Genomic DNA, 26,261 nt, shown 5'->3' on the forward strand with positions numbered 1-26,261 from the left:
TGCATATTGTGTTGCAGTGAATGATGAACCTCGGTCCTAATCAGCACGTCTTGTGCGGCCGAAAGCGTAAAATCAATAATGATTGGTAATGTGTATAAGTCATTCTGTTTTTTTGACCTCATGTGCACTCTTAAGAGGTGACAGTGGGAGTCCAAAAAAATGCCTTTATTTGTCAACTATTCAGAGGCTCACTCGTTGTTTTCCTGAAAAATAACTCCCCCTGTGATGTGGCATTTCAGAACAACTGCACTGCTCGAAGCCTCCTTTTTCTGCCAAGGATCATAAAGCAGCGCTCTCCAAATGAGACAGTCTGACAGAATAACTGTTTTTCAACCTTCTTGACTCTCTTAATAAGAACACTTGTCAAGCAATCTGTTCTCCGCATAAAGTCTTAGTCGAGCCTCGCAAAATCAGGATCACAATCAAGGTTCATGTCTGTGTTGAGCCGTCTTAAGGGAGTGCTGAGATTATTATAGCTCCATTGTATCTGATTTAATCCATATTAAGACATCGTCTGAGGCACATTTAACTAAACATATCCGACCTTGCTGCAAATTAGCATTGACACTATCTGAATCCGGATCTGTTTCTGTCGACTCATCTCTCTGCTCTCAGCTCTTCTCTTGTGTTATCTTTCCCCTGCACTCTTCCTCGTATTCTCCGTCCGTCTCCCTACCTGTTGTTCCTCCACCTCCTTATTTCTTTCTTCCCCGCAGTGACATTTGTGGGGGTAGATTATAGATGGTTGTCCCATCCCTGAAGAGCCATGTGTCATCAGAGTTACTTCCATCTGAGTGAGTGGCCATGAAATGCCAGATGAGAGTACAGATGGATGGATGGTTGAGGGTTAGAGGCCTGGAGAGACAATCTTTCACTCTGCTGAACCCAAAAGAGCTAAGCTTCATTGGCCTGTGACAGGGTGCCCGAAGAAAATGGAGCCCCACTACTACTTATCGATATCTTTATGAGGCATCATCATTTATGGCCGCTGCTGTAACACTTTTATGTTTCATAGTGGAACTCAGCTGTGTAATCAATTGATAAATACACTGAAAATACCTAACACTGCCTATATGGTTAATCAATACAGTGACATTTGATGGTTTACTGGAAGTTGAAATGCATTATGTTTATATTGAATATCATATTTCTGAAGTGTGGAGCAGCATTGATTGTATTGGTTTTGCTGCTGTTGAGTGATTATTCTTTATTATTGTTATTAACTTCTGGTGAGGTCCTATGATAATGATATTATTAGAACTGATTAGATAGAAACTATATAATGTTTTGTAAATTGGACTCTCATTTTCCAGAGCAAATTCTGTTTTCTTAATCACAAATGTCAAGCAAGTTTAAAGATAAGATTAACAAAGCGAGTTGTTGTAGTTGTCTTTGCATACGGCATACGTTGATATTCTGGACTTTCGACAAGGTTTTGCTGCCTTGTTTGAGTTGAACGCCCCTGAAAACGTGGCTACGAATCATAAATAATTCTCTGTAACGTTAGATAAGCTACATCAAAGTGAAAAAGCAAGCAAACATATCGTAAGATTTAACATTTAAAATCTCTGTTTAATCAGATTTCGTTGTGAACCAAAAAACCTCACAAACTCTCATCGGATACTGATTTATTGCTGCACTCCAGCCAGTGTTTCTTCGTGTTTAACGGTTAACATTCTTCCCAAACCAGGTGTGGGTATGTGTGGTTAATAGTCAGACGTAATCTATTACAGTCGAAACCAAACTACCGTTCTAGCAAGAGCAACGTTCTTCACAGTGCCTGCGCAAGCTTGGAGGATGACTCATCACTTCAAGATGCTGCTTCAGTCATACCATAGTTTGAGCACAAAATTTAAATCCATTAAGGATTTAAAGAGTATTCAAAGCCTATTTTTCCTGTGCGTTTTCCTTTCCTGACAATGTTGATAAGTCACACTGTTGTCCAAATATTTTTGGACAACAGTGTGACTTCTCAACATATGTATATGCTTTGGATACTCTTTAAATCCTTATTGGTGCAAGCAATTATGTGATAACACCTTTTCCAACAAGGACCCCCCTCCCGCTTCAAACACAAAGTGACAAAAGCAGCATAAAAATCTCAGTCTTCAAATAGCTAACTAAAGCTGGTGTAACTTTTATAGAAAATAGTGTGTATGTGTCGGTTCGTGTCACTCATAGTAGGAAGCTAATAGGAAAAAAAATGTTTTCAGGACTTTAAGGGCCACAAATGCTAGCATATATGAGTTTTGACCAGCCCATTTTTTATTTTAATAAAACACTTGCCTCTAGCCTACAGGGCAATAGGCTGGTAACTTCAATAATCTACATGGAATTGAAGACTGTGGTGCCGACATGTAGGTTTGTTGTGTGTGAGCCGGTGCTATAGATGGGAGCTTTTGTAGCTGTCCGTGGTGCTGAAGAGATGCAGTTTCCTCAGCAAAACATTGGCAGCTCCTTATTCAAAATGGTTTTTGATAAACCTATGATCCCTAGATGTAAAAAAATATATATATTTTTGTTGTATATTCTTTTCTTTTTCCCTCAATATGACAACTCTATAATGATGTTTTTAAACGTATGAACCTCACTTGCTCAGTCAACACATACAAATGCAAACTAAACGTTAAAATCCTTAAACACACAATCCCGCCCACTAACACTGAAAGCACTGCTTCCTCCTATTAGTGATTTCAGTCCTCCGGCGGGTCAATCCACCCGCAAGGGCTTGTGTTCCGAACAGAATCACTTAACCTATGTCTGAAGGGAACTGAGGAAAATTGCAGAGGAATCACATGGGATTTGGTCTGTAAATGGAAATCCAACCCTCAACACGTCATACGTTTTTGTCCTGCCACTCTCCCCCTCCCTCTTTTTTTTTAACAGACTCGTCTTATCCTGAACATCAATAAAAATGTCATTATGATCTTCCAGCGCATGCATAAAAGCGGTTTATGACCCACAAAGTGAAAACAAATTCCAGCAATAAATATCTGTTTTGTGACTCAGCTCAAATCAGTTCAGCACAAGCTTATTGTGCAGATGGTCTTAAGTGAACCCGTACAATAAAATGACAAGAAGAATCAAATATTTGATCTTTTACCTCAATAATGTTTATGTGTGCCATTTCTTGATTTACATTCTGCTTGTATGCTGGCTTGGTTCCTCAGCAGGTATTTAAAGGGATGAGTTGTGCCGTCCCGACCTGACACGACATGACCTCCCATCATCACAAATGTGTGTGTCTGTCAGCCGTCAGACAATCTCTGATAAGCCCATCCATCACACATACCTTCACAGGAACACTCAGTCCCACTCAATAACCCCTCATAGACTTCATTAATACAACGTGCAGGACCAGGCCCCCAGGTGATGGCCTGTGACAGCCCTGACCGAGGACTGACCTGCTTCCCACCTGACCAGTGTGTTTGTGTCCGTGTGTGTGTGTGTGTGTGTGTGTGTGTGTGTGTGTGTGTGTGTGTGTGTGTGCATTGACCTTGTATTTTTTGTATGTAAGGATGTGGAAATAATATATTGTTAATGTTTGGGTGAATTATCTGGCCAAAGAAATAATATCACAATCTATTAAATCACAGTCACAATTCATGTTCTACATTGCAATCTTTTTTCTAAATTTTGAATTTTCTACATTTGCGACATTAAGGAGACATATTATGCTCATTTTCAGGTCCATAGTTTTATTTTGGGTTGCTACTAGAATAGGTTTACATGCTTTAACGCTCCAAAATCAGTTTTCTATTCTGTTTTTTAAGACAAACAAAACACGTGTTAGGATGAAGCAAAATGCATTTTTTATTGTGAACAGAAGGAATAAACTTTGGCACCTCGGCAGAAAGTATGTCACCATGGGAAGCAGACTGACGTATTGGGTGTTCCAAGAATGAAGGAGACTTACCCTCAGAGCCTAGACACTGGTAATGGTGATGAAGAATGGTGCTTGATGGGGGTAAAACTTTGACAACTCCCGATTGGAGGGTTCACTGGAGGTGGCTGGGCATCCACAGTTGAGGTGATGAAATGGAGATGGTGTATGACAGAGAGAGAATGGTTGACAGCTTACAATTGATTGGTTAGTAAAGGACAACGTGACAGGTCGTGATTGGTTGGAGGGGAGAATGAGCTGGAGGAGATGAGGGAAGGCATGAGAATGTGCTTGTGACTTTGAGGGCGTACGGAGATGGTCTTCCTGTTTGAGCTATGGCTAAGATTTCAGGTCGTCCATAGCTGTGTCCTATTATTGTGAATCCTGTATTCTTCAAATGTGGTACGGATGGAGTTATTTGAATTTGCTGGTCAGAGGTCAAAGTGGCAGAAAATATTTTTGGCCTTAACTCAAGAATTCATACGATAATTACAGTAACATTTTACACCAACGTCTAATAGAATAAAATGATGAAGATGGGACATTTGATATCCAAAAGGTCAAAAGTTTAAATGCACTGTGCATTGTAATATTTGCTAAAAATGTTCGGACATTTATTTACATTTACAGCACTGTGCAGACGCTTTTTTCCAAAGCGACTTACAGTAATTCATACATACATTCATACACTGATGGCGGTGGCTGCCATGCAAGATGCCGAACCAGCACATCAGGAGCAGTTTGAGGTTGAGTATATTGCTCAAGGACACTTCAACATGCAGACCAGGGGAATCCAACCTGCGACCTTCCGATAACATGACACTGGTCCAACCTCAAGCCACAGCCAATTATTCCACACCAGGCATACACCAGGAGGGGGCGATTGGGGGGGCGGTAATTGGCAGAAGCTCCTTATGCTGCTAGCTACAATACATCACCCATCTTACATGAGTCACATGAAGCCATTCATCCAGTTAGCATAGCCATCTATTTCTCTACATGACTCCATTGGTTTGTTCACATAGTGCAGGTCTGCCAGTCAATAAGATTATGTGACGTTTAGTAACCGAAGTAGAGGACATTGAAGACCACGTTCTTAACGATTCGCCTGAAAGGGAGGCCGTGTAAACCTTAATGATCCATCGTGATCTAAAATCCTCAGAACACACAGCAAACTCATATTTGTGTGTGTTCGTGCACATGTGTGAATGTGGTAGGAGAAGGATCAAGGGGGACTGATGGGGAGAAAAAAAACCTGGGTGCAGTGAGAAAATATCTCTCCCTCCACTATAGTTTCTCTGCTTATCCATCTTCTGCCTCTCTGAGACATTTACCGCCACGTCCATCCCCAGTTTCAATGAAGTCTTGCAGCGTCAGGAATGGCCTCAGCATTCATCCAGACAGGAAGGGAAGAAATTACGCCTAACCTCGCTTATCACACACACGCGCGCGCACACACACACACACACGCACACCCTCACACCACTTATTACAGCTTTCTCTGTCTTTAATGTGAGCAAGCACAGCTTTATCTCTGTGCCATGTATAATGGTGCAGAGATGGTATCATCAGAGACGGGCTAGCTCGACTAAATGGGAGCGGCAAATTGACTGTAGTATTAGCAGAGAAGGGCCTCTATCTGGCAATCTGATAGGATCCCATTAAAGAAGGCTTGCAGATGAATATGATTAGCTTTTCATCCCTCCTAATGGAAACATCTTCTGAAGAGGGGAGGAGATGAAATGTTTTGTAGTGATAGGGCCTCTGTACCACTGATGGGATTGTTATTGCCTAATTTGGGTAGAAAGGCCATTAAAGTTCTTGGAAGGGACGATGAATGTTCCCTGTAAGTATACTCTCAGTTATGGCTGCGGACCAGCGGTTCGCTGTGTGTGGGCAGCGCTTAGCTTTGCTGATGCGAAAAAACTGCCCTCCTCTTAAATGGCTTCATATTGGACTTGTTTTTTTGCGGGAATCAGTAACTAATGAGACCGAGGTTTCATCTTCCTCCCCGAAATGAACTGCACGGTGCTTTGTGTGTGTTTGTGGTTCAAGTGTGTGTATTTCTCTATGTCACCGCCCTGTGTTTTTTACCATCTCCAACCAACTGTGACAGAAGTGCTTCATTAGATTATGAAGTGACTATCACGAGCACAACTTCTTAAGCAGATTATTGTTCATTTATTGCGAGCCTCTGGGGTCCTGTTTTGCAGAGTCCTCGAATAACAACCAGCGTTATTCTCTGTGATCCGTCAAAGTGAATGAATCTGATGAGTGCTATTAAGAAACATGTTATTGGATATCTGCAAGACTTGAAAGAACTTTTTAAAATATTGATAGGGCTCCTCGCGCTGTTTAATGTCATTGCTACGCCAACGGCCTCACCTCATTTCCTCAGGTTGCTGTGAAGCATGCGGCTCAAACAGTAAACAGAGTAATGCAGCTGGAGTCAAGCACTTCTGTTTTTAATTTTTTGGGGGTTTTTTTATGTTTTGTTCAGACTGGTGTGTGTGCAGCCAGTTGCAGGCGATCCTAGCTACCTAGATTGACTAGGTCTGTGTCTTGCCGAGCCTCCAGGGGCCTCTAATATACATTGCAGATGTGTCAGGGGACCTATGCCACATGTTGTTGGACACATTTTCACATGGATGCTTACAACACATGGATACATCTGCAATATGGTAATGAAAGACCATCAGGAGACAGTACATTGAGTCTCCTTTTGGTCTACACGCACTCAGAAACAAGTTAATAAGGTTCACGTAGCTAAAACTAATGTAGCCTAACTTTATGAAGGTTATAATGTCCTGTTTTGTTTAAACAAGCCTTGACAGTAAGGTTTGGGTTTTTGGTTTAGCCATTAAGCTCCCTCTACCTGGGTCACCTGTGTTTTTCCTTCAGTCTTTTTCGGTTTGTCTGCGTTTCCTGCGTCTGTTCTCCGGTCCTACTCTTGTTCCTCGTGTCTCCTCAGTGTTCCTGCTTCTCTTCCCCGTGGCTATTGTTGTTCCTAGTTTTTTTGTATTTCTCTGTAGTTTTTTCTTAGATTCTCTTTAGCCTGGTTTTGTGCCTCCCTTTTTATTGCCCACATTTTGATTTCAGCTTTGTTAATGAAGCTCGCCTCTATCTTTTTTAAACCTTCCTTTTGGTCCTTTTTGTAAATTATCAAATGTATTACATTTTAGAGGATGTGGTCTGTAGTGCTATAGAGTTGTATTGCATTGAACTGAAACATGTTTGTGAAGTGATTTACACTGAATAAACATCTCTCATTGTATAATACAATTCAACAGCACCACAAACTACATCCCTCCTCGAAACAACTGCTGTCTAAAACAACTTCAGCATAAACTGGACATCATAACCTTCATGGAGTGATGATTCCTTCATTCATATCTCAATTAGTAAAGCTGTTATTACTGCTGTGGCTGCTGTACAAGTACACCAGTACAACTGTAAGATTTGTACTGATGTACTTGACAGAAATTGCGTAAATGTACTTTACCCCAACGATACGGGTACATGCACGAGTCAGTATTTGCCATTAAGAGTCCCTTTCCTAGATAGATAGTAGTGTGTGTGTGTGTGTGTGTGTGTGTGTGTGTGTGTGTGTGTGTGTGTGTGTGTGTGTGTGTGTGTGGGTTTTTCCATTAGTGCACAAGGGCATCATAACCTCTCTGTAATTTACACTACAGCTCAGTGACACCGCTACATCTCTCATTTTCCACTGTTTCTGACATGTCACATTGCGTTCGCGACGAGTGTGACGAGTCGGAGAAGAGACATATTCCCTTGCAACATTTAGTTTCTCTCTTGCGAAGGATGTGTTCACAGACGAGTGTCTCCCCCAGTCATTATCTCATTTGTCTGTTTCCTCAGGAGAATCAACATGACTTGCACATGTGCTTCGTAGTAATTGTGCAGCTTGAGATTGGCATGTTTTGAGGAAATCTCTGTAGAAATCTATTGTAGAGATGGAAAACCTAACAAGGAGTGACTCCGATAACTTACCACTAAAAAGCTGCGCCCTGATTCTTGCAGTGGCTGTAATGAGGCTGTTTTTCATTTGATGAATTGAATTATATGAATACCTGGGGTTAGATCCTTTTTGATTGTGAATTACAGGTTTATGTAACTCACTACGAGCACAAAATGTTACCTAACGGACACAGAAATCTCTTCCACAATCAGTCTGAACGTAAGTACGTACATGTACAATGCTGGATGCTGAAAGGCTTTTTGTTTCAGGTTTATTTGCAGCCAGACTTGGAGTCAGTTCCAATAAACTTCAGTAGAACTTCTTGTTTATCTGGGAACAAGAACAAATTACCTGCACTTTTAACTCATGAATAAGAAATGAACACCATTAGAAATAAAGGTTGCTTTTCCAGCATAAGTCGTGCTCTTTTAGCTTTTGAATTTCTTCGCCTCCGTCTTCTTTTTTCCTTCCACTGTTGATTCTTGCAGCTTGTGGCTTCTTCATTTGGAAAAAAAGGAAAGGAGGGGATTTAATGTAGTTATTGTAATTGTGTTGTCTGCCTTTGAACTCCAGATGAGATTGCTTTTGACTTGCAAATATTTCAGATTGAATTGGGCTAAACGACTTTTGGGAAATGTCTCTGGCATTCACGTGTCTTCCTTTCTCCTCTGTAAAGGTTAATAGTATCTGCTCTCTGTGAATGAGTCAGTGGACTTTAGCGTGCCACTCAGTGGCAGAGGAGGTTTGGTCAGAGCCTCTCTCTTTCTCCCTTGGGCTGGGATGGAGTCAGCAGGTCAAGCTCTATTCAGGTGGGGATTGACACACGCAGTGCAGAGAATCCTAAAAAGAATGAAGAAAGCGATGTACAAGAGAAATGAATCGGCAGCGAGCCGAACCGGTTGACAGTGTGTTGAATGTGTGTCTCTGCTTGCGTGATATGAATGACCTCCTGTCGGCTGTGCGTGTCGAGAAGTTTGAGCTACCACCGACAGATTTTATTAAATGTATTATAAGACGTTTCACTCAATTTGCTCTCTCTCTCTCTCTCTCCCTGTCACCTCTCTCAGGTACGGAGACATGGTTCCTAAGACGATTGCAGGGAAGATCTTCGGCTCAATCTGCTCTCTGAGTGGGGTGCTGGTAATTGCCCTGCCTGTCCCTGTCATCGTGTCCAACTTTAGCCGCATCTATCACCAGAACCAGAGAGCAGACAAGCGGCGGGCGCAGAAGGTACAGGTGAACACAGTTTTATTTCCTTCAACTTGGGGCCCAGAGGGGTTGGACCTCCAGCCCAGAGGGGAGCTTTGACGCGTCTCTCCCCCAGAGGAGAGGATTCTGCAGGATAATGATGTGTGTGTAATGCACATTGACTTACATTCACATTTACAGTCGGTGGGTGATACATATTCAGTGAGTATCACCAAACTTTAATGGACCTTCTCCCATGACATGAATACCTAAACCCTGACCTTCCCATTTTTCCCTTTGGTCTGCATATATATAAATCAGTTTGGAGGAATTCGCCCTTATACCCAGAATACTGATATCTCCCTCACAAAGTGTCTGTGTGCCGCTTGCTAGGTTAGCCAAGCTCAATTACTGATCGGATCAAGGGTCAGCTGTGAGACTCTGTCGATTGTCGTTACCACTTTTTAATTAAGAATTCTTTATAACGAGTTTGTAAGCTATAACTAATGGCTTTATTGATGGTTACAAATGATCGGATACTCCTTTAAGTCATTAATAAGAACAACTTTAAGGCAGTCAGGTTGTGGAAAATGTGCTTCCAGTGGGACACTGTGTCCTATTGGTTCTTTGATATATCAGGGAATAATCTCTGAGGAGCCAATGACCTAATAGAAAATCTGAAATCTGAAATTTGCCTAATCTTAGACAAAATCTATTCATTCAGACGTATTATTATGTAAAACTAGACACCTAAAGGCTTTTTAGGAAATGTGGAACACACAAGCACAGTATTTATTCACGGTTTACCCACATTTTCATTTTCACTGCATTATTAACTAAATTGAAAAGATTAGGGGATTTTACACCAACTGGCAACCCCAAACGTGTTGTTATTAAAGGCTTGTACCTGATCGTTAAAGCATTACTAAATGATGTATTTACAATTGATAAAGCCAATAGTTGCAACACAAAGATTATTAGAAAGTGATACCAGGTTTTTTAATACTTTGGCAAAACATTGTTAAAAGGCCCTTAAATATATATGTAATTTATTCTGCTGCTTCTCCTGACTCTGAGTCTTACATTAAAGGTGCACAAAACATCAGTCATGAACGAATGAGCAGAATAAACAAGCTGTCCTCATAACATAACATGTATAATGTAATATAAGACAGTTTTACTTTGTTTTTATTTGCGGGACCTTCCCAGCTTCAAGCAAACCTTATTCCCCTGTGAGGGCCGAGATGTTCTGTTCTTATCAAGAGGGGGCAGGATGGAGAATGGTTGGTGATCTTTTTGGTCACTGTCATCATATTGATTCCGCCTTAAAGGGTAATTCCACCAATTTTACACATTAAAGTGTGCTCACAGGTCCTGGTGAGTAATACTGCATAACATGAAAAAGAGTCGTTTAAAGCCTTTGAGGAAGCTGCATGTCATCTGAGGAACTGCCTCCAGTGATCTCACCCAGTCGCTAAGTTGCATTGTGGTTAATGTAGGCATCAGGTTTAACTAAAACCTAGGTTAAGATTGGTTGATTTGTCCAACAATGTTATAGGAGTGCAATGCTGGACTAGTGGAGTGCCTCTTGCTGACATTACCCACAAAATGTGCCACTAGAGTCTTTAAACTACTTTTTTCACATATGCTTTAGAATCACTCAGACCTTAAATACACTTGAATTTCTTAATTAGTTACCCTTTAAACAAGAGTATTAGAGTTTGTGAGTATTGAGAATATTTAATATTATAGAGGAAAAATAATACGGATCTGAGCTGAAGTAAGCTGTTCTTTTACTATGCAAAATATCAAACTCACTCAACCTGAATGTTGTTGATAATACCCCAAACCTATTTACAGGCCGAGGCCAACCCCTAAAAATAGTCTCAAAGAAGTGAATATCAGCATTTTCCCCTCCTTGCATGGTTTTTCTCTGTGGGTCCGTCCTTGTGAGAAGATTTTATCCTCGGAACTAACAGGCACGAATTAAAAAAACGGATTATGTAAACTCGTGTTTAAACTGCGGAAGATTTAAAGATCCTATCTTCCTTTGGGTAAATAGCCCCACCGTAAGACCTTTAAAGAATCATGTTGTGGTGTGTCCATGAGCCAAACTTGGGGAGCAGCAGCAGCTGGCGCACACACAGAACCGGTCTGGTAATCGTAGTTTGAGGGCAAGTCTGACCGTTTTCTGGTTTCTCCTGAGATAGATGGTAGTGTGTTTGTTGTTGCGCTGGCAGACATGCACACACTGACACATATTTTCAGAGTCCATTCCTCTCTCTCATCACTCTCGGTCACACCTCTCCCAGCGAGGCTTCTCTCACACCCTTTTTCTTATTTCTTGTCCTCTCCCCTTTTTTTCCTCCTCCTCCTCCTCCTCAGCCTCCCCACACCACCGCGTCTCTCTCACCCTCTCTGTGATTACTGCCATCCATCTTGGCACATGCTCTCTGGTCGTAGTTTAAATCTGTTTAAAGTCCTGCAGTTCGACCGTGGCCTGACCGCTGCCCAGTCTTAACTAACTGTAACCTTGTCTGCCGAGCGAGACTCCCGTGCCAGTGTGCGGGGAGGAGAAGACACACGGAGGGGACGCCGAGAGGGTCAGAAGAAATTATCGAGATTGAAAACAGGTTGGAGGCGATGAGATGTGTAGTGTTGATGCATAGGAGAGAGAGGAGCGGCGACGAGGAAGGCCAGGGGGAAGGAGGGAGCAGGGGGAGGCAAGGGGGAGAGGAGAAAGGGGAAGAGCTAGAGGCGATGTGCGTCCTAATGCTGTGTTCTCGCCTGAAATAGCCATCACCCAGATGAGGTGCTGGCTGGAAGGAAGGTGTGTGTCTGCGTCGCCTTGTGTACGTATGTGCATCTCTATAAGTGCGTGTGTCTTTGTGTCTGTGCGTGTGTGCGTCCACCATACTTCCTGTTACTTTAGGCCCTGCCCTTGATCTGTCCCACCCTCCTGTGTGTGTGTGTGTGTGTGTGTGTGTGTGTGTGTGTGTGTGTGCGTGTGTGCGTGTGTGTGTGCGTGCGTGCGTGCGTGCGTGCGTGCGTGCGTGCGTGCGTGTGTTCTCCACTGAGCCGCAGTGTGGTGCAGTGTCCCAAACACCAGAACAGACACCCACACTTCCAGAAGCACCCACCAGCTAACCAGTGTAGCATGACGGCGCTGTCGTCATTAACCAGCACCAAATGACTCCCTCAGGCAATTGGATGCCTCCCCGGCTCGCCCGCGGTGAGGTCAGCGATTTGCTCAAGCACCCATACATCCAACGGATACCTTTCATAACAGCATGACTCAACCATCTTATCATCGCCTTCATAATAATATTCCACCTGGATGCTTTGATCCTAGAGAGCGTTATTACTACGGCAAATCAGAGGATAAGTGCCAAGCGTGATGATAGGTTAGCAAATGTGATATTTTAGAGCATTTAGCAGATGCAATCTGTGCTCCATCTCTGTCTTTAATTAGCCCACGGGATTAAGTGTTGCTTAGCATTTAAGCTTGTGTGCTTAAGACCACTGAAGTGTGTCTTGAATTACATATTGTGTGAGCTTCGGTGGTAGAGGCTGTGGAAATTATATATTTTCACGTCCCCAACTGGTTGTTAACTGAAACATCCCCACTGCCTCTCCCAGCCAGGCTAGCAGCTCTGTGGTTCTATGGATGTTAATGTCAGGCAGCCCACCACTTTGGTGCAGATTGATTATCTCAATAACTAATGGATGGATTGGTACGGAATTTTGTACAGACAGTCATGGTTCCCAAAGGACGGATCCTAATTAATTTTTTCTCAAGGTTATCATTTGTGGTTCAGAGAGAAGTATCCTGACAAGTATCGGATGGATTGCCGTGTCATTTGGTACACACTGTATTACATTTTGCAGATAATTTGATGAACTCCTGACTTTTCATCTCGTGTCATCCATCATCGGGCCAGATTTGGTTAATGACCAGATACCTGCAAGACTAACGGCATTCTCATCAGCTATCTAATTAGCATGCTAACATGGTAAACTAATATAGGAAACACAGTAAACCTCAAGCGTGCAGGAAGACCTCCCATACAGGCCCAACGATGTAGAAGCTACGAGAAGATTTGGGTTCATTTATACCAGGAAGTCAAACTTATTCACTTCATGTGCCACTTTAAACAACTTAAAGTCATCAGAAGGTTGCTGGTTCAATTCCCCTGGTCTGTGTGTGTCCTTGAGCAAGATACTGAACCCCAAATTGCTCCTGATGTGCAGGTGGCACCTTGCATGGCAGCCTCCGCCATCAGTGTATGAATGTATGTATGAATGGGTGAATCAAGTGTTGTGTTGAAAAAGTGTTGTAAATGGTAAATGGTAAATGGTCTGCATTTTTATAGCGCTTTTCCAGTCTAACGACAGCTCAAAGCGCTGTACAACACATGCCACATTCACCCATTCACACACACATTCATACACTGATGACGGAGGCTGCCATGCAAGGCGCCAACTGCTCATCAGGAGCAATTTGGGGTTCAGTATCTTGCTCAAGGACACTTCGACATGCAACTAGGGGGAGCCGGGATTCGAACTGGTGACCTTCTAATCACTAGACGAACTGGTGACCTTCTAATCACTAGACGAACCGCTCTACCCACTGAGCCACAGCCGCCCAAAGCGCTTTGAGTGGTCAGTCGACTGGAAAAGCGCTATATAAATCGGAGTCCATTTGCCATTTTACTATTTACCATTAATAGGAACGAAAGGGCCCCCGCAACTAACGCTGTATCCACTCTCTCGCTAACACATCAATGGTAAATCTGATAGACATCAACATTGTTATTGGGAGGCTGTTACTGTAATATGCTGTCGTTAGCATATAGCTCCAAGCTCCTGTGTGCCAAAGTGAAGCCTCAAAGAGCCGCCAGCGTGACTGTAGACACTTAATCTTGTTGTATAATTTGTAGCGACCGTGATGTATTTCACTGCCTTTTTATAAGAACTGTTGCTGACATGTGTTCAGCTCATTCCATGTTACATCACATTAATTTAATGTTCTTTGACTCTGGGTTGGCAGCCTTGTGCACTATAAAAGATCAGTGCCGAGGGTGTATGATCGAGCCATTACCATGGTTTGGTCCAGTCTTTCTCTGCTAATGACAACTGTGATCTTTAATGCCTCAACCGAGCCATGAATTGTTCAAGCACGCCTTATCCTTCAGCACCCCATTACTACAGTCTACGTAGCATGTAGTGTTCTTTAATGCTCCATAACCTTAATGACAGATGACCTTCGCAGCCATTAAGCCAACCATTTAGCAAGTATCGCTGGTCATTCACCATCGCAAAACGTCATTTGTTCAGCATTTATTACCTGCACATGGTTATATGTCACGGAAAAATCCATTCCTGCTCGGATCATTTCTGGGAATAAGGCGATGTTTAACTGAGAATAAAACAGGATAGCCAGCCAAGATTGCCTTTCACAGTACTTAAACAATGTGGAGAGACCAGACAGGAGGAGAGGAAGTGCAGCATCCCCTCAGCATTTACCAGCCACATCTCTTCTCTTTCCTTTTTTTTCTCTCTTAACATGTGTCTCCCCTCCCTTCCTGCCCCCAATTCACATCCATCTTCATTCAGGTCTAATTGTTAGCTGTTCTGGGCTCCCATTACAATTAGCCGTCCATCTGGGCGGTGGTAGAGAGACAGCCCCTGATCCATCTCACTGCACAAAAGAAAGATACATGAGGATGCCACCAGTTGCTGTGTGGCACAGGAGGAGCACACAGCTGAGACACAGAGACACACATTCTCCATCCTCCATCCTCCCTCCCTTTAGTCTTCGGTGTCGCGACGGTTGCTCTACAATGAACTGAATATTTGAGCCCTTCCCTGTCTGCGCGCCTGATCCCATAAAGCGATCTGAAACAGAGAGTCCAATCTGTTGGGGGTTACTCGTTAGTCGGTCCTCCAAGCTTATTTGCATAAAGCTAATAATATCCCCAGGTAGGTCCAATTACACATTCTGAATAGTACACCTGACAGAGGGCAGGATTTAAAATGGAGAATCACAAAGGGCAAGTTATACAAAAAGGATTAAAAGAGAGAGGGGGCAGGAATTCAAATGAGCTTAACTTCTAATTGGGTCTATGATGTTCTCCTGGGTCTGGTTCTCTGGTGCTGTAAAGAATGTGTTCTTGTGTGTCCCCAGGTGGCACCTGGTTAAGGACAGATGCAAATACCCCCCTTGCCCATACACAGCTGCAATTAAAAAACACTTGTACAAACAAATTCTTTATTAAATGGCTTGTGTGGCTGATTTAAGACGATGCACCTAACTTGGGATTTTCTCTCTAAATTCAGGAGTGGTCCGGATCTGCACAGCGACTTGCTGCCTCTACACTGGGAGAAAAAGTTGAAATACAAACTATGATATAAATCCACAAAAAAATGTATAGGCATATCTTGAAACCACAAATTATGCAGCTAAGCAGCTTTTAGCAGTATTCCCGTTCAATATTCTCTGAAAAACTGCCTCAGGGTCTCTATGGAGGTCGCTATCCATGGAACATCCTTCGTCATATCTCAAAATCTGACAGTGTTACATCACCTATAATACTAACTTCTCTATCCGCTTGACAATGACAGTCTCGTTGACCAGCTGCCTTCTAAGTTGTGCAGCATTTTACTTTTAAGGATTAACGAGACGTTTTCTGCAGATAAGAGGGTTATGTTCTTTTGATGGGGATTTGGAGAACTCGTCGGACCGAAGTTCACAGAAAAAAAGGGAGAGATTTATCATGAGATCACAAAAAATCCCAATGTCAGCTCTGTGATCTGCCTGTTGTCACAATTTTACCTCCACCAAGGAGAATAAGTTTTTTGCCCTTGGGCAATGGTTGATGGGTGGGTCGGTTGGTCTGGTCTGGTCTTGGTTTTGCTCACTGGCAGCATTACGCAAAGACCACAGAACAAATTTGTGGATAAAGTAATTTGATTTTGGACATTGCAATGGCTGGGATCTATAAAATAGTTCAGACAGTTGGGCCTTGGCAGAGGTATGCGCTCTACAGAGTGCCATTTTTTTCTTTACATTTTACAAATTAAGTGTCTTTCAGTCATCTTCCTGAACCTGACGAACACCATTATCATCTAAGCACAACCATTGATTGTCAATAGAGAGAGAACCTTTTTTTTTGTTTGATACTTTTATTGAGTGTCTTTCTTGACTTGATAATCGCAAACACTTTTGCTTTATTGCCAAATCCCCAGTCTTGTTAAACTACCCACTGAGACAAATGCAGCACGTACCATGTAGAGATAAACAGTTCTGGGAGCATGTTTGACAAAATGGCTCATTGGTAAATCACGAAAACTTGCCTCAGGTGTAGAACAGGCAAATCCATCAGTCTCTCTCATTATTTTGTTTCCTATTATTGTTCCAGTGTCTGTTGGGATTCATTTGCCATCTTTAGTCTACCTTCTTGTCTTTTTTTCACTTTGACTGGAAATCTTTCTCCGGCTCGGCCAGTTTTTGTTTCTCAAACTTAGTGAAAAATAAAAATGTCTGTTGCGGTTCATGAGCATTACATCGGCTCAGGGCTTACCAGCAGAACCAAAACAAAAACAAGTCCCTCTCCCCTCTCTCTCTCTCTCTCTCTCTTTCTCCTTCCCCTTCTTAGTCTTGCTCCTTTTGCTCTAAATCATCTCACTATTGTTTTTAGCCCTCCCTCAGAAGGCTGAAGTCAAAAGGTGGAGATGACTTCTGGCTGAGAGTGTTTTGCCCTTCTAGACAATCAATAAAGTCGTCTGCACTTTGCAAGAAGGCAGCGCGAAAACAGAGAGAAGGAGATATGTTGACTGGGGACTTCACTGAGGGGGGTCAAGGGTTCTGTTATGAATTATGTCCTTTGTTAAAAAAAAACATCCTTAACTTCAGCGTCTCAGCATCTTGCAGGCTGGGCTGTGCTTTTCTCTATAAAGTGGAGATAATCCAGGCTTAGTAAAGGTATTTTGTCTCTGAGTGGTGTTAGTCCGAGGTTAAGCTGTCTTTGCTACAGAGGCAGACTCCTGTGGACTAGAGGTGTCGGAGGACTTGATTTCCACTGAATCAATTCTTGCCTTTCGTTGGCCTTCACTGGCTCCCAGACGGATTTTTGGAAAAGTCAGTTTTTCCCCAGTTTCTCTCCTCCTTTACTGTCTTGCCCTTCTCTCTTTTAAGTCATTGACTCTCTGTCTTTATCTTTGTGTGTGCGTGTGTGTGTTTGTCTGTGTGAGCACGCGTGTGTGTGATATCATAAAGCAACGTACCTCAGACTGACTTATTCCCTTCTGGCAGGAATGTCAGCATGTATAAAAGCAACTCTTTAGATGAGTGGCAGCTGCAAAAGAAAATGAGACTCTTCCACAGCTATTTATGTGTGTGTGTGTGTGTGTGTGTGTGTGTGTGTGTGTGTGTGTGTGTGTGTGTGTGTGTGTGTGTGTGTGTGTGTGTGTGTGTGTGCGTGTGTCCTCATCAGATGGTCTTCCTCTTTCACTCACACGGTTTCGAGGCAGGCCCGAGGCGGAACCTAATCTGGTCTCATAGCTCAATTGCTCCACTTTTCACTCAACCAAATCCTGTACAGGCAGTCTGGCAACGATGCAACTCACAAGCCAGCATGAATTTTTCTAGCTTTAACTTTAAATTTCAAAAAAAAAAATGAACTTCGAAGAAAACTTCCTGACGGTGTTCAACGGAGTATGGCATGGGAGCTGAGTGAATATGTAGCAGTTGTTTTTTTTTTCTTTTTTTTTATCAGTTGAATGAGGATATGCCAGTTATGAGCCCTCCACTGGCAGCAAATGGTGTTAAAATGAAGCATTTGTGCTGGCTTGCATCCTGTAGTTATAATCTCTAAAGTGTGATTGAGCCTAAAATGTGGCTCCGCAGGAAGCAGAGAAACAAAGAGGGAGAAAGGTGTTCGGATTGTTTGTTGGCCCTTGGGTCTGTGAAAACATCTGGACTATCTTACCTGGTGATATTGAGCATCACTTATCTGATTGGTTGGCAGGTGTTCATTGCTATTTTGGAATTTTTCAAAAGCTACTGTTTTTTTCCAAATTGTTTGCTTGAAAGTACGGAAATTGAATTACATTCATTTCAAATCCTGTGTCCTTTGCATTATTTTCTACATTGATGTAGAATTTATTTCAATCCAGTCATTCAAAACACAGCAGCTGGCTACATAATAAAGAAGCCAAATTAGCATTTTGATTTTCCTAATCCTTTTCCTAATCACCTAAAGGTCCCATATTGTAGAAAGTGAGATTTTCATGTATTTGATCATGATAAGATCTACGTGCTAAATAAATAAGTTGAAAGTGTGAAAATGGTCAACCCTCAAATAAACACACAGGAACTATTCACAAACTGCACCTTTAAATGAACCACCAGGACCTCCATAAGGTTGTGATGTCACAACTAGACAGTCACTACCCTCAGTCACACCCCTAACATAGCAACAGTTGCAAGAACACCAGCAGAGTTGATGTAGAAACACAGTTTGTGGTTCCTGCTCAGGCCTGTGAGAGCTGACCAATCGGAGCAGACTGGGCTTTTCACATTAGAGCAAGTAGACATTTTATAGTAGACACCCAAAACAAAAGTGTAAGCATGAAATGCAGTTTAAAAAACATGAATGCACATCTTGTTCTGCACCTTAGCTTGTTGTAAAAACAGCCAAACAAATATTCACTGGGGAAAAGTGCACAGCAAACATCAGTTTGTAGACTTGATAGCTAATTGCCTGCTCAGCTGCAGCACGTTAAACAGCATGTAACCATATCTGGAGATATCACCTGAGTCTGCTTAGATGCTTAAGTGGTCTTTACTCTTCATTATCACTTCTAACAACACATTGATTGCCCATTGCTTGTAAGTTACAGCTTGAGTTGGTTTATTTTGGCCAGTGCTCAGCCTGCCAGCTGCTGTCAGTCATTCAAACAGACACACCCGTTCAGCTGACGAGACAAAAAGAAGCATTCTCTGATATTTTCTCCATTTGACAATTAAAAAATTAATAATAGTTATACATCCACATTATTATTGGATTGCATGTGATTCCAGCTAGACTTTAAGAAGACATTAGATCATTGTATTTGAGGGGAAAGACTGTTGCACCACTGAGGAACAGTTTATCTTGTTACACTTTAAGTTTCACTCTTTGTGCTGTGTGTTTATGCATTTGTGGCCATGTCTGTGCCTGTGGATATGTGGTGTATATGTGACCATATGTGTCTCAGTGTAAAAGGACATGTTACTCTCCACATAGCGTCCTCTGTGTGCGTAGGCGTTAATGACAGCCTCGTGTCAATGGCGTCCTTACACTCATGTGCGCTCTCAATGATGCTTCAGCAGCAATTCAGGCTCAATCTGTCGTGCTGCGACTCTCTGCCTGAAAGCACAGATGGGCCTTAGACACGAGTGCCCAAGCTCCCAAAGGCCCCGGGAATCTATCAGAAAACTGCAGAAGTAGATTCAATCTCGCAGGGCATGTTCTCAACATCCTCCCCCATTGCCCCTGCACTGCCTGGCAACCAATGCCATAATCACAGGCGCCGGTTTGTGTGGTGACCCCAGAGAGACAGTCCCATTGGTTGAGCATGATGCCAAGAACATAAAGAAGGGTTATCCCAAAGGCCTGTGGGAGTGCTGCGCCAGCACAAATGTTCATAGGTGTCAGAGTGTGAAGGCACAAAGTGAGCGAGGAAAAGTTGTCAAGGAGAGCGGAAAGGAGGGTTAAACTGAGGGTGAAAAACAGACATGTTGGGCAAACTTTAGTTATATATAAATATACCCAAGTTTTCACCTCCAAAACGTCAACATAGCAGCTTGGCCAGAACACTATGATGCTCTACCTAACCCTCCAGCGTCAGTTAACATATGATGACATATTATGACTCTTTGACTGACTGTTATAACACTGTGAAACAGTCATGGTTTGGTGACAAATGTCTGGGCCACACTTCATTTCTCTTCTGCTTCACTAGATCTGACCAGACCTGGGCTAAATCTGGATCTTTTTGGTTCTCTCTTGGCTGATATGTGGCCAAGGTATTGCCTGCATGAAGGCTCAGGTCTGGCAAACAGGAGTGGGCCGCACAGGTGCCATCATTCCACGTGGTATGTGGGCCGGATGAGGGTGTCTGGTACAATTTTGCTATCCGGGAGGCAGGGAAATATTACCTGAAGTCTCTTGATGAGGTGTTTCTCCTGCCAATCCAGAGTTATTTATATAAAACCAAAAACCCTAAGACACAGAAGACGCACTGAACTATTATATTACTATACTATAACTATTATAGTGCTAAAGAACATAAGGACACTGAATATAAACTACACTTCTATAAAGTATATTTAAAATTTGTTTTTCAACAAATGCCAAGTACACAGTGTCATCTGCATGGCAATATACTTTTCCTGGGTGAGATCAAAGACAATTTTCCTGCCTCAGCTGGATGATAAAGTTTATCCTATTCTATTCTCATCAATGTTAATGAGGTCGTAATGTAAAGATTTTATCGAGAGCTTTGTTTTGGCTCTCCTTTAAAGTCAGTCTCAGGTTCTCATCCCTCGAGATAAAGATGGCAGAGAGCAGGAGAAGGTGAACTGTTTGAATTGAGCTGTGGGTTTGTCATATAGATTCTGCAATATAGATATGCCTCTGTGCACGTGTCTGTTGACATTCACTGCTGTTTATCTCCCCTGCCTCTCTTTGGATTACTAAATCACAGCAGGAGCTACCTGCAGGTCAGCAAACATTACCATGTTTTAAATGAAACTCAAGTGAGGGGATGAGCTGGAATTACCATACATTACCATACACTTACTGAGAGAGGTATATCTGCTGGTATGCTTTTAAAGGGCTCGCATGTATATGTATGGAAATTCTCCCATGTAGATGAGGCGTGCATGCATAAGCACATGCGGAGATACACAAACACACATCCACACACTCAATTAACCCCCCAGCGGTGTATGGGGCCCCCTGCTAAACGAGCGCTCTGTGTGCTTGTCATTAACACAGCTCCCATTATCCTTCCACCGATTTCCCTTCAATGAATCCGTCATTGTATTTTAGAATTCAGAAAGAGAAGCAACAGACACACACACACACACACACACACACACACACAATTTGCAGCTGCACGGAGCGTGACACCCAGCTCTTGACTTTGACGGGAAAATGGCGGGCCTCTGAGAAATGACTGACTCAGATTACACTATCCTGTAAAGGCAGTTGTTCTAGTAACTGAGAGAATTACTGAGACCCACATTTTCTTTTTTTACACAGCCTGTGTACACTTAACCAGTGCACACTCAGACGTGTTTCTCACACACATTCACCAGATACGGTGCGCTTCAAATAGAGCAAAAAAGCAGGACGTTGGAGTAAAATCCTTCCACTGTGTCAGAGCTACTGATGTATAAAGACTTCACTCCGAGGACCAGAGTGGATCTGTTCTTCCTCGTACTCCTCCTTTTATTCTTGTTCTTCTCTGCCTCACAGGAGAGGTCTGACAGCGTGAGAGAAAGAGAGGGAAAAAAGAGAGCGGGCCGAGCGACTGTGCTGTACTGGTCTGATGAATAAAGATGCATTTAAGCCGACACTAACGATGTAGAGCATTATGGGCCCGGACACTTCCTTGATTTATTTTGCAAAACAAAACCGCGGACGTGGCAGCACAGCAACAGCCCAAATAAATTTAATTCAGCGTTTTAAATACAGAATGACACTTAGCTGCTTAATTCATAGAGGGATTTACCTGCTCTGCTCCGAGCTGCCTCCCTAACTGATTTTCTTCTTCTCAAGGAATGTGTTACCGTGTAGTCACCATAAATCATGCATAAGTATCACAGGAGATCAGAGCAAATTCATCACCGGAGATCAGAGTGAATGCCTTAGCAGCACGTGTTTGATTTGATCTAGAAGATCTCAACTAAAATATTGAGCTGTAGCTCAAAATCAGCGGGATGTGTCAGGATGGTACCCAATCATTCTGACATACGATGTTGTAAAAGCACTGACTAACAGGTGTCTTTTGCTGTATGGTCTCTTGCTCTTTGCAGAAAGCCCGCCTGGCCAGGATACGAATATCCAAGACGGGAAGCTCCAACGCCTTCCTCCACAGCAAGCGCAACGGCCTGTTCAACGAAGCTCTGGAATTCACGGTAAGACCAGCCTCCGAGCCACAGACGATGCTTCACTTACAGCTCATCATCATCTTTTCTCTCATTACCACCCAACCTCATATGACATATGACGAGCCCGACCTCTGCGTCTCCTTGGAAAAAACACTTCTGAGGATCTCAGTAGTGAAGTCATTGGATGCAGACCCTGTCCCTCCTTTAATTATCAGTTCTTAGAATGCACCCAGCATCCCATCGGAGCAGCTAGCTGTGATCTCATTCGATAAGCGGCACTTCTGATGCAAGCATCTCTGAGCCCAGCTGCCCAGTTGAGGAACAGGCTTCAGGCGATGCAGCAGGAAATGTAAACACAACTCAAGGATGTTCCCTGTCTCACCAAAATGTTGCGGTTCACAAGCACCATGGTGGCCCGGGGCTGACACAGCACAAAACAAAAACAAGTACTTCCTCCCTTGGCCACTCTCTCTTTATGTGTCTCTATAGCTCTCTCTCTCTCTCCCTCTCTCCCTGTCTTTCTCTCTCTCTCTCTCTCTCTCACTCTCTCTCTCTCTCTCTCTCTCACTCTCTCTCTCTCTCTCTCTCTCTCTCTCACTCCCCCCCTCCCTTCAATATCAATTGTTGAGGACAGAATCTGAACAGCACCAGTGCTTAAACTCAAGCTGAATAATGCATGGAATTCATATTGATATTGCCTTAAGGGACACAATACTGCAAGGCTGCAGTGTAGTTTTCTGGGTATGTGGTTATGTATGTAGTTTTAATATATCGGGTTATGTTTTCATTTATCTTGCTTGCAAGCAAAGGGTCATGTCTGAAGCTTGCCTGTGCGGTACATACTGGATGATTAAGTTGCTTTATTGAATGTTGTTCAATATGTAAGAGTATTTCTTAACATAACAGTGTTACAGGGGAAACTAAGTTATAAAGTTTGCATAAGTTCTATAAAGGACGCTGCTTTTGTTTGTTTTATGTATGATACTCAGATAAAAGATGCATTTATTTATTGTTTACTTTATTAAAGATGTAAGTCCCTGTAGACTGCACACTGCCTCACTGCCCAATCTTATAGGTTATATAGTGTTATATAGTTCATTTTATGAGGGAACATTGTAGAGCAATGCATACACCTTTTCAGTATGCTGCTCAAAAATATGGTGAGCAACATAAAGTGTTTATCATGAAAACCACATTGAGAGATGTTTTAATTTTTTTCCATAGTGTGCAGCTACAGCTTAAAAAAAAGACTCTGCAACAGAAATATAATAAGTCGATGCATAGATAAGATTAGAATACAGATAATATTTTTATCATTGTTTGTGTCAGTTCAACAGTATCATGACACTGCTTTCACCTTGTAATTACATATTACACTGTTATGAAGAGTTGATGAACACATATGTTATTTTTGAAGTATAATGACAATTTATTGGCATGTATTGTCAAATATATGTTGACTCCATGTATTGTCAAATATATGTTGACTCCTTCCATAATTATATTAAATGCATTTTGAATATATCACATAATATTTTTCAGTATATGTCAATATATGCTTGTTCTACGAGTGTTATCACATTACTAGTGTCAGTTTGGACTCAACAGTAGTTAAAGAAGAACCAGGCTGTCTGACCAAAGTCAACCCAAAAGCTTATTTAAAGATATAAATGCATGCTGTGTAAAATGTTAATTGTTGTCCGATTCATGTTTAATTTCTAAATCAGCTATTTACTAGCAACATGCCGTGCACCATGCAGAGCAACAGCGTGCTTTGTCGCTCAGCAGATCAAGCTGTTTCCAGCCTCTACAGTATGGTGGCCACCTGGGTGGTGAGCCATAGCCGCCTCCAGACAGACTGCTGATATGGGCTTTCAGTGGCATGTATAGAGGGAGACAGAAATAACTCAGCCTAAACACCTGTGTTTTACTGCCGCGTTAGGTACAGATACGCCGCATGAGCACAGGTGAGCGGATCTTGGCTAAGACAACCCGAGTCACCGGAGCAGGAATGTTCCCCCTCAGCAAGGAAGCCTCTGCTTACAGCACCAGCCACCCGCTTAACAAACAGAAAATTGCTACTACAAATCTTCCGAACATGGCATTTTACTTGCCTTTCGGCGGTGCTGTGGAGCATACAGGATCCGGGCAGTATTTTTGGCTTTGTTTTTTATAAACACAGCTCAACTCGAGATTCTGCGGGGAGGGACTGATGCAACCCATTGAAAGTCAGTATATGTGAAGCACTGCGTTACTTCTGACAAGAACAATGATGATATTCTGCAACATACTGAAGAGACATCTTCCCAGGCAACTCCCAAGCAGAAGCTATTATATCCAATATTTATAATAAGAGTAATAAATTATTCTGTGGGCAATGCTTTATATTAAAGCCCTCTTCAATCAATTGCTTTCATTCATAAATCCATTATATTTGTACAGCCTAAAATCATAATCACGTTGCCTCAGTGAGCTGAACAATCTGTACAATTGACGACATCCTCTGTCCTTGATTCATTGTCAAATCTATTAAGATAAGTGTTAGATAGCTCTATGTTAAAACAGTAATAGCTGTTATAGAGTATCAGTAACCCATGTCCATTCCCCCTGCTGATGCAATAGTTAGTACTATTATTCTATACTTTAGAATAGCGCAGCGGAGCTTTCTGCTGCGGTCTGAAATGAAAGGATAAGTCAGTGACGCCACCGCCACACACGGCCGTGTATTTGGAGCCCGACAGAAGCACTTCCGTATGACGGTGACATCACGGACCAATTCTTACCTACAACGTCTCTGCTGCACGGGAATACAGACAGATTAGCTTGAGTGAGTTACGTTACTTGATTGGAAAGATAGCAGAGGGTGAGGAGGACGGAGACGAGTTGATCCCGAGGGATGCAAAAGACAAACTTGAATAATAAACAAATACAGTAACTTTACATATAGAAGGTAAGAGGTGGGGAAATAAGGGAACAGAGAATCATTTGAAAAGTTTACATTACTTTGGTTTTGTAGAAATTGCATTTTTGCTGTACCCTGTGCTGGTTAAAAATTACAAAGTATGGTGATTAGTCAAAATGATTAGCTTAAAATGTATGTCGATATAGCTACTACTACAGAGTGGGCCTAATAAAAAATACCACTTTTGAAACTGCCAGTTATGGCGACACTGGTTGATCGATAGAGTAATCTCAAAGGGAAATTAAAGTGTTACAGCCACTTGACATAAATCAAAATACAAAAACAATGAGGTAGGTAAAAGAAACAATACAATTAAAGGCTGAATTATATACAATAACTGAATAGACCAACTCAAATATCAAAAATAAATAATAAAGCTGAAACTGGAACACAGACTAGAGAACCTTAACGAAAACTACAACTATAATATACTATTTGCTGAGTATACACTGTTTAATTATGTTAATATGCTACAGTGTAGGACATTGTCCATTAGTGTAAGTCAGGTGGATATTGCTGTGGTAGCAAGGTGAATGTATGTCCATGGATGTTAGAATTAAGTGTGCATTGATAGTTGAATAATACAATATACACAATAGTGAGAGCACAGATTATTGTTCAATAAACAATTGAACGTAACATTTTGGCCTGCTTATCTGTCTGATTGATAGTTTTATTGGTCACTGAGATAGCTTTGACTTAGTATGAAGTTGTTCCAATATAAAAAAAAAATAGCTTCGATGTAGTTAAGCTACTTTTGCCATTTTGCTGTAGCTTAGCTTGCTACATTTCTCTTGGGAGTAGAATCGGTGTAGTGAAGCTTAATTTATTGTAGAGTAACTTGTAGTTTAGTTCACTACACTTTCCGAGTAGCTTGCCCAACACTGATATTGTTTTTCGCTAACGACAAAACAATGAACTATCCGTGCATTTATATGGAACTAAGCTTTAGGAGCGGTCTAACTTTACTGTCCTCCATGTTGGCGAGCGGAGGAAACATCTGCTAATGTGAGTTGTCCAAAAACTCTCTTTTTAGTAAACTCTGTGTACACAAACAATGTTCTCAATGCTCGTGTTCATGTGTAGAGAC

The 26,261-nt window shown here is 42.2% G+C and overlaps 1 protein-coding gene across 1 annotated transcript in view; it reads left to right on the forward strand.

The window, feature by feature from the left end:
- The window catches only part of kcnd3 (potassium voltage-gated channel, Shal-related subfamily, member 3), a 112,463-nt gene that overhangs the window by 79,235 nt on the left and 6,967 nt on the right, over positions 1–26,261 (forward strand). Inside the window, exons 3-4 of the mRNA XM_030423483.1 lie at positions 8,927–9,095; positions 22,135–22,236. Of these exons, the coding sequence (XP_030279343.1) occupies positions 8,927–9,095; positions 22,135–22,236 (271 nt within the window). The remainder of the gene's footprint in view (positions 1–8,926; positions 9,096–22,134; positions 22,237–26,261) is intronic.

The sequence above is a fragment of the Sparus aurata genome, chromosome 7 (genome assembly GCF_900880675.1).
Source record: "Sparus aurata chromosome 7, fSpaAur1.1, whole genome shotgun sequence".
Lineage (NCBI taxonomy): Eukaryota > Metazoa > Chordata > Actinopteri > Spariformes > Sparidae > Sparus > Sparus aurata.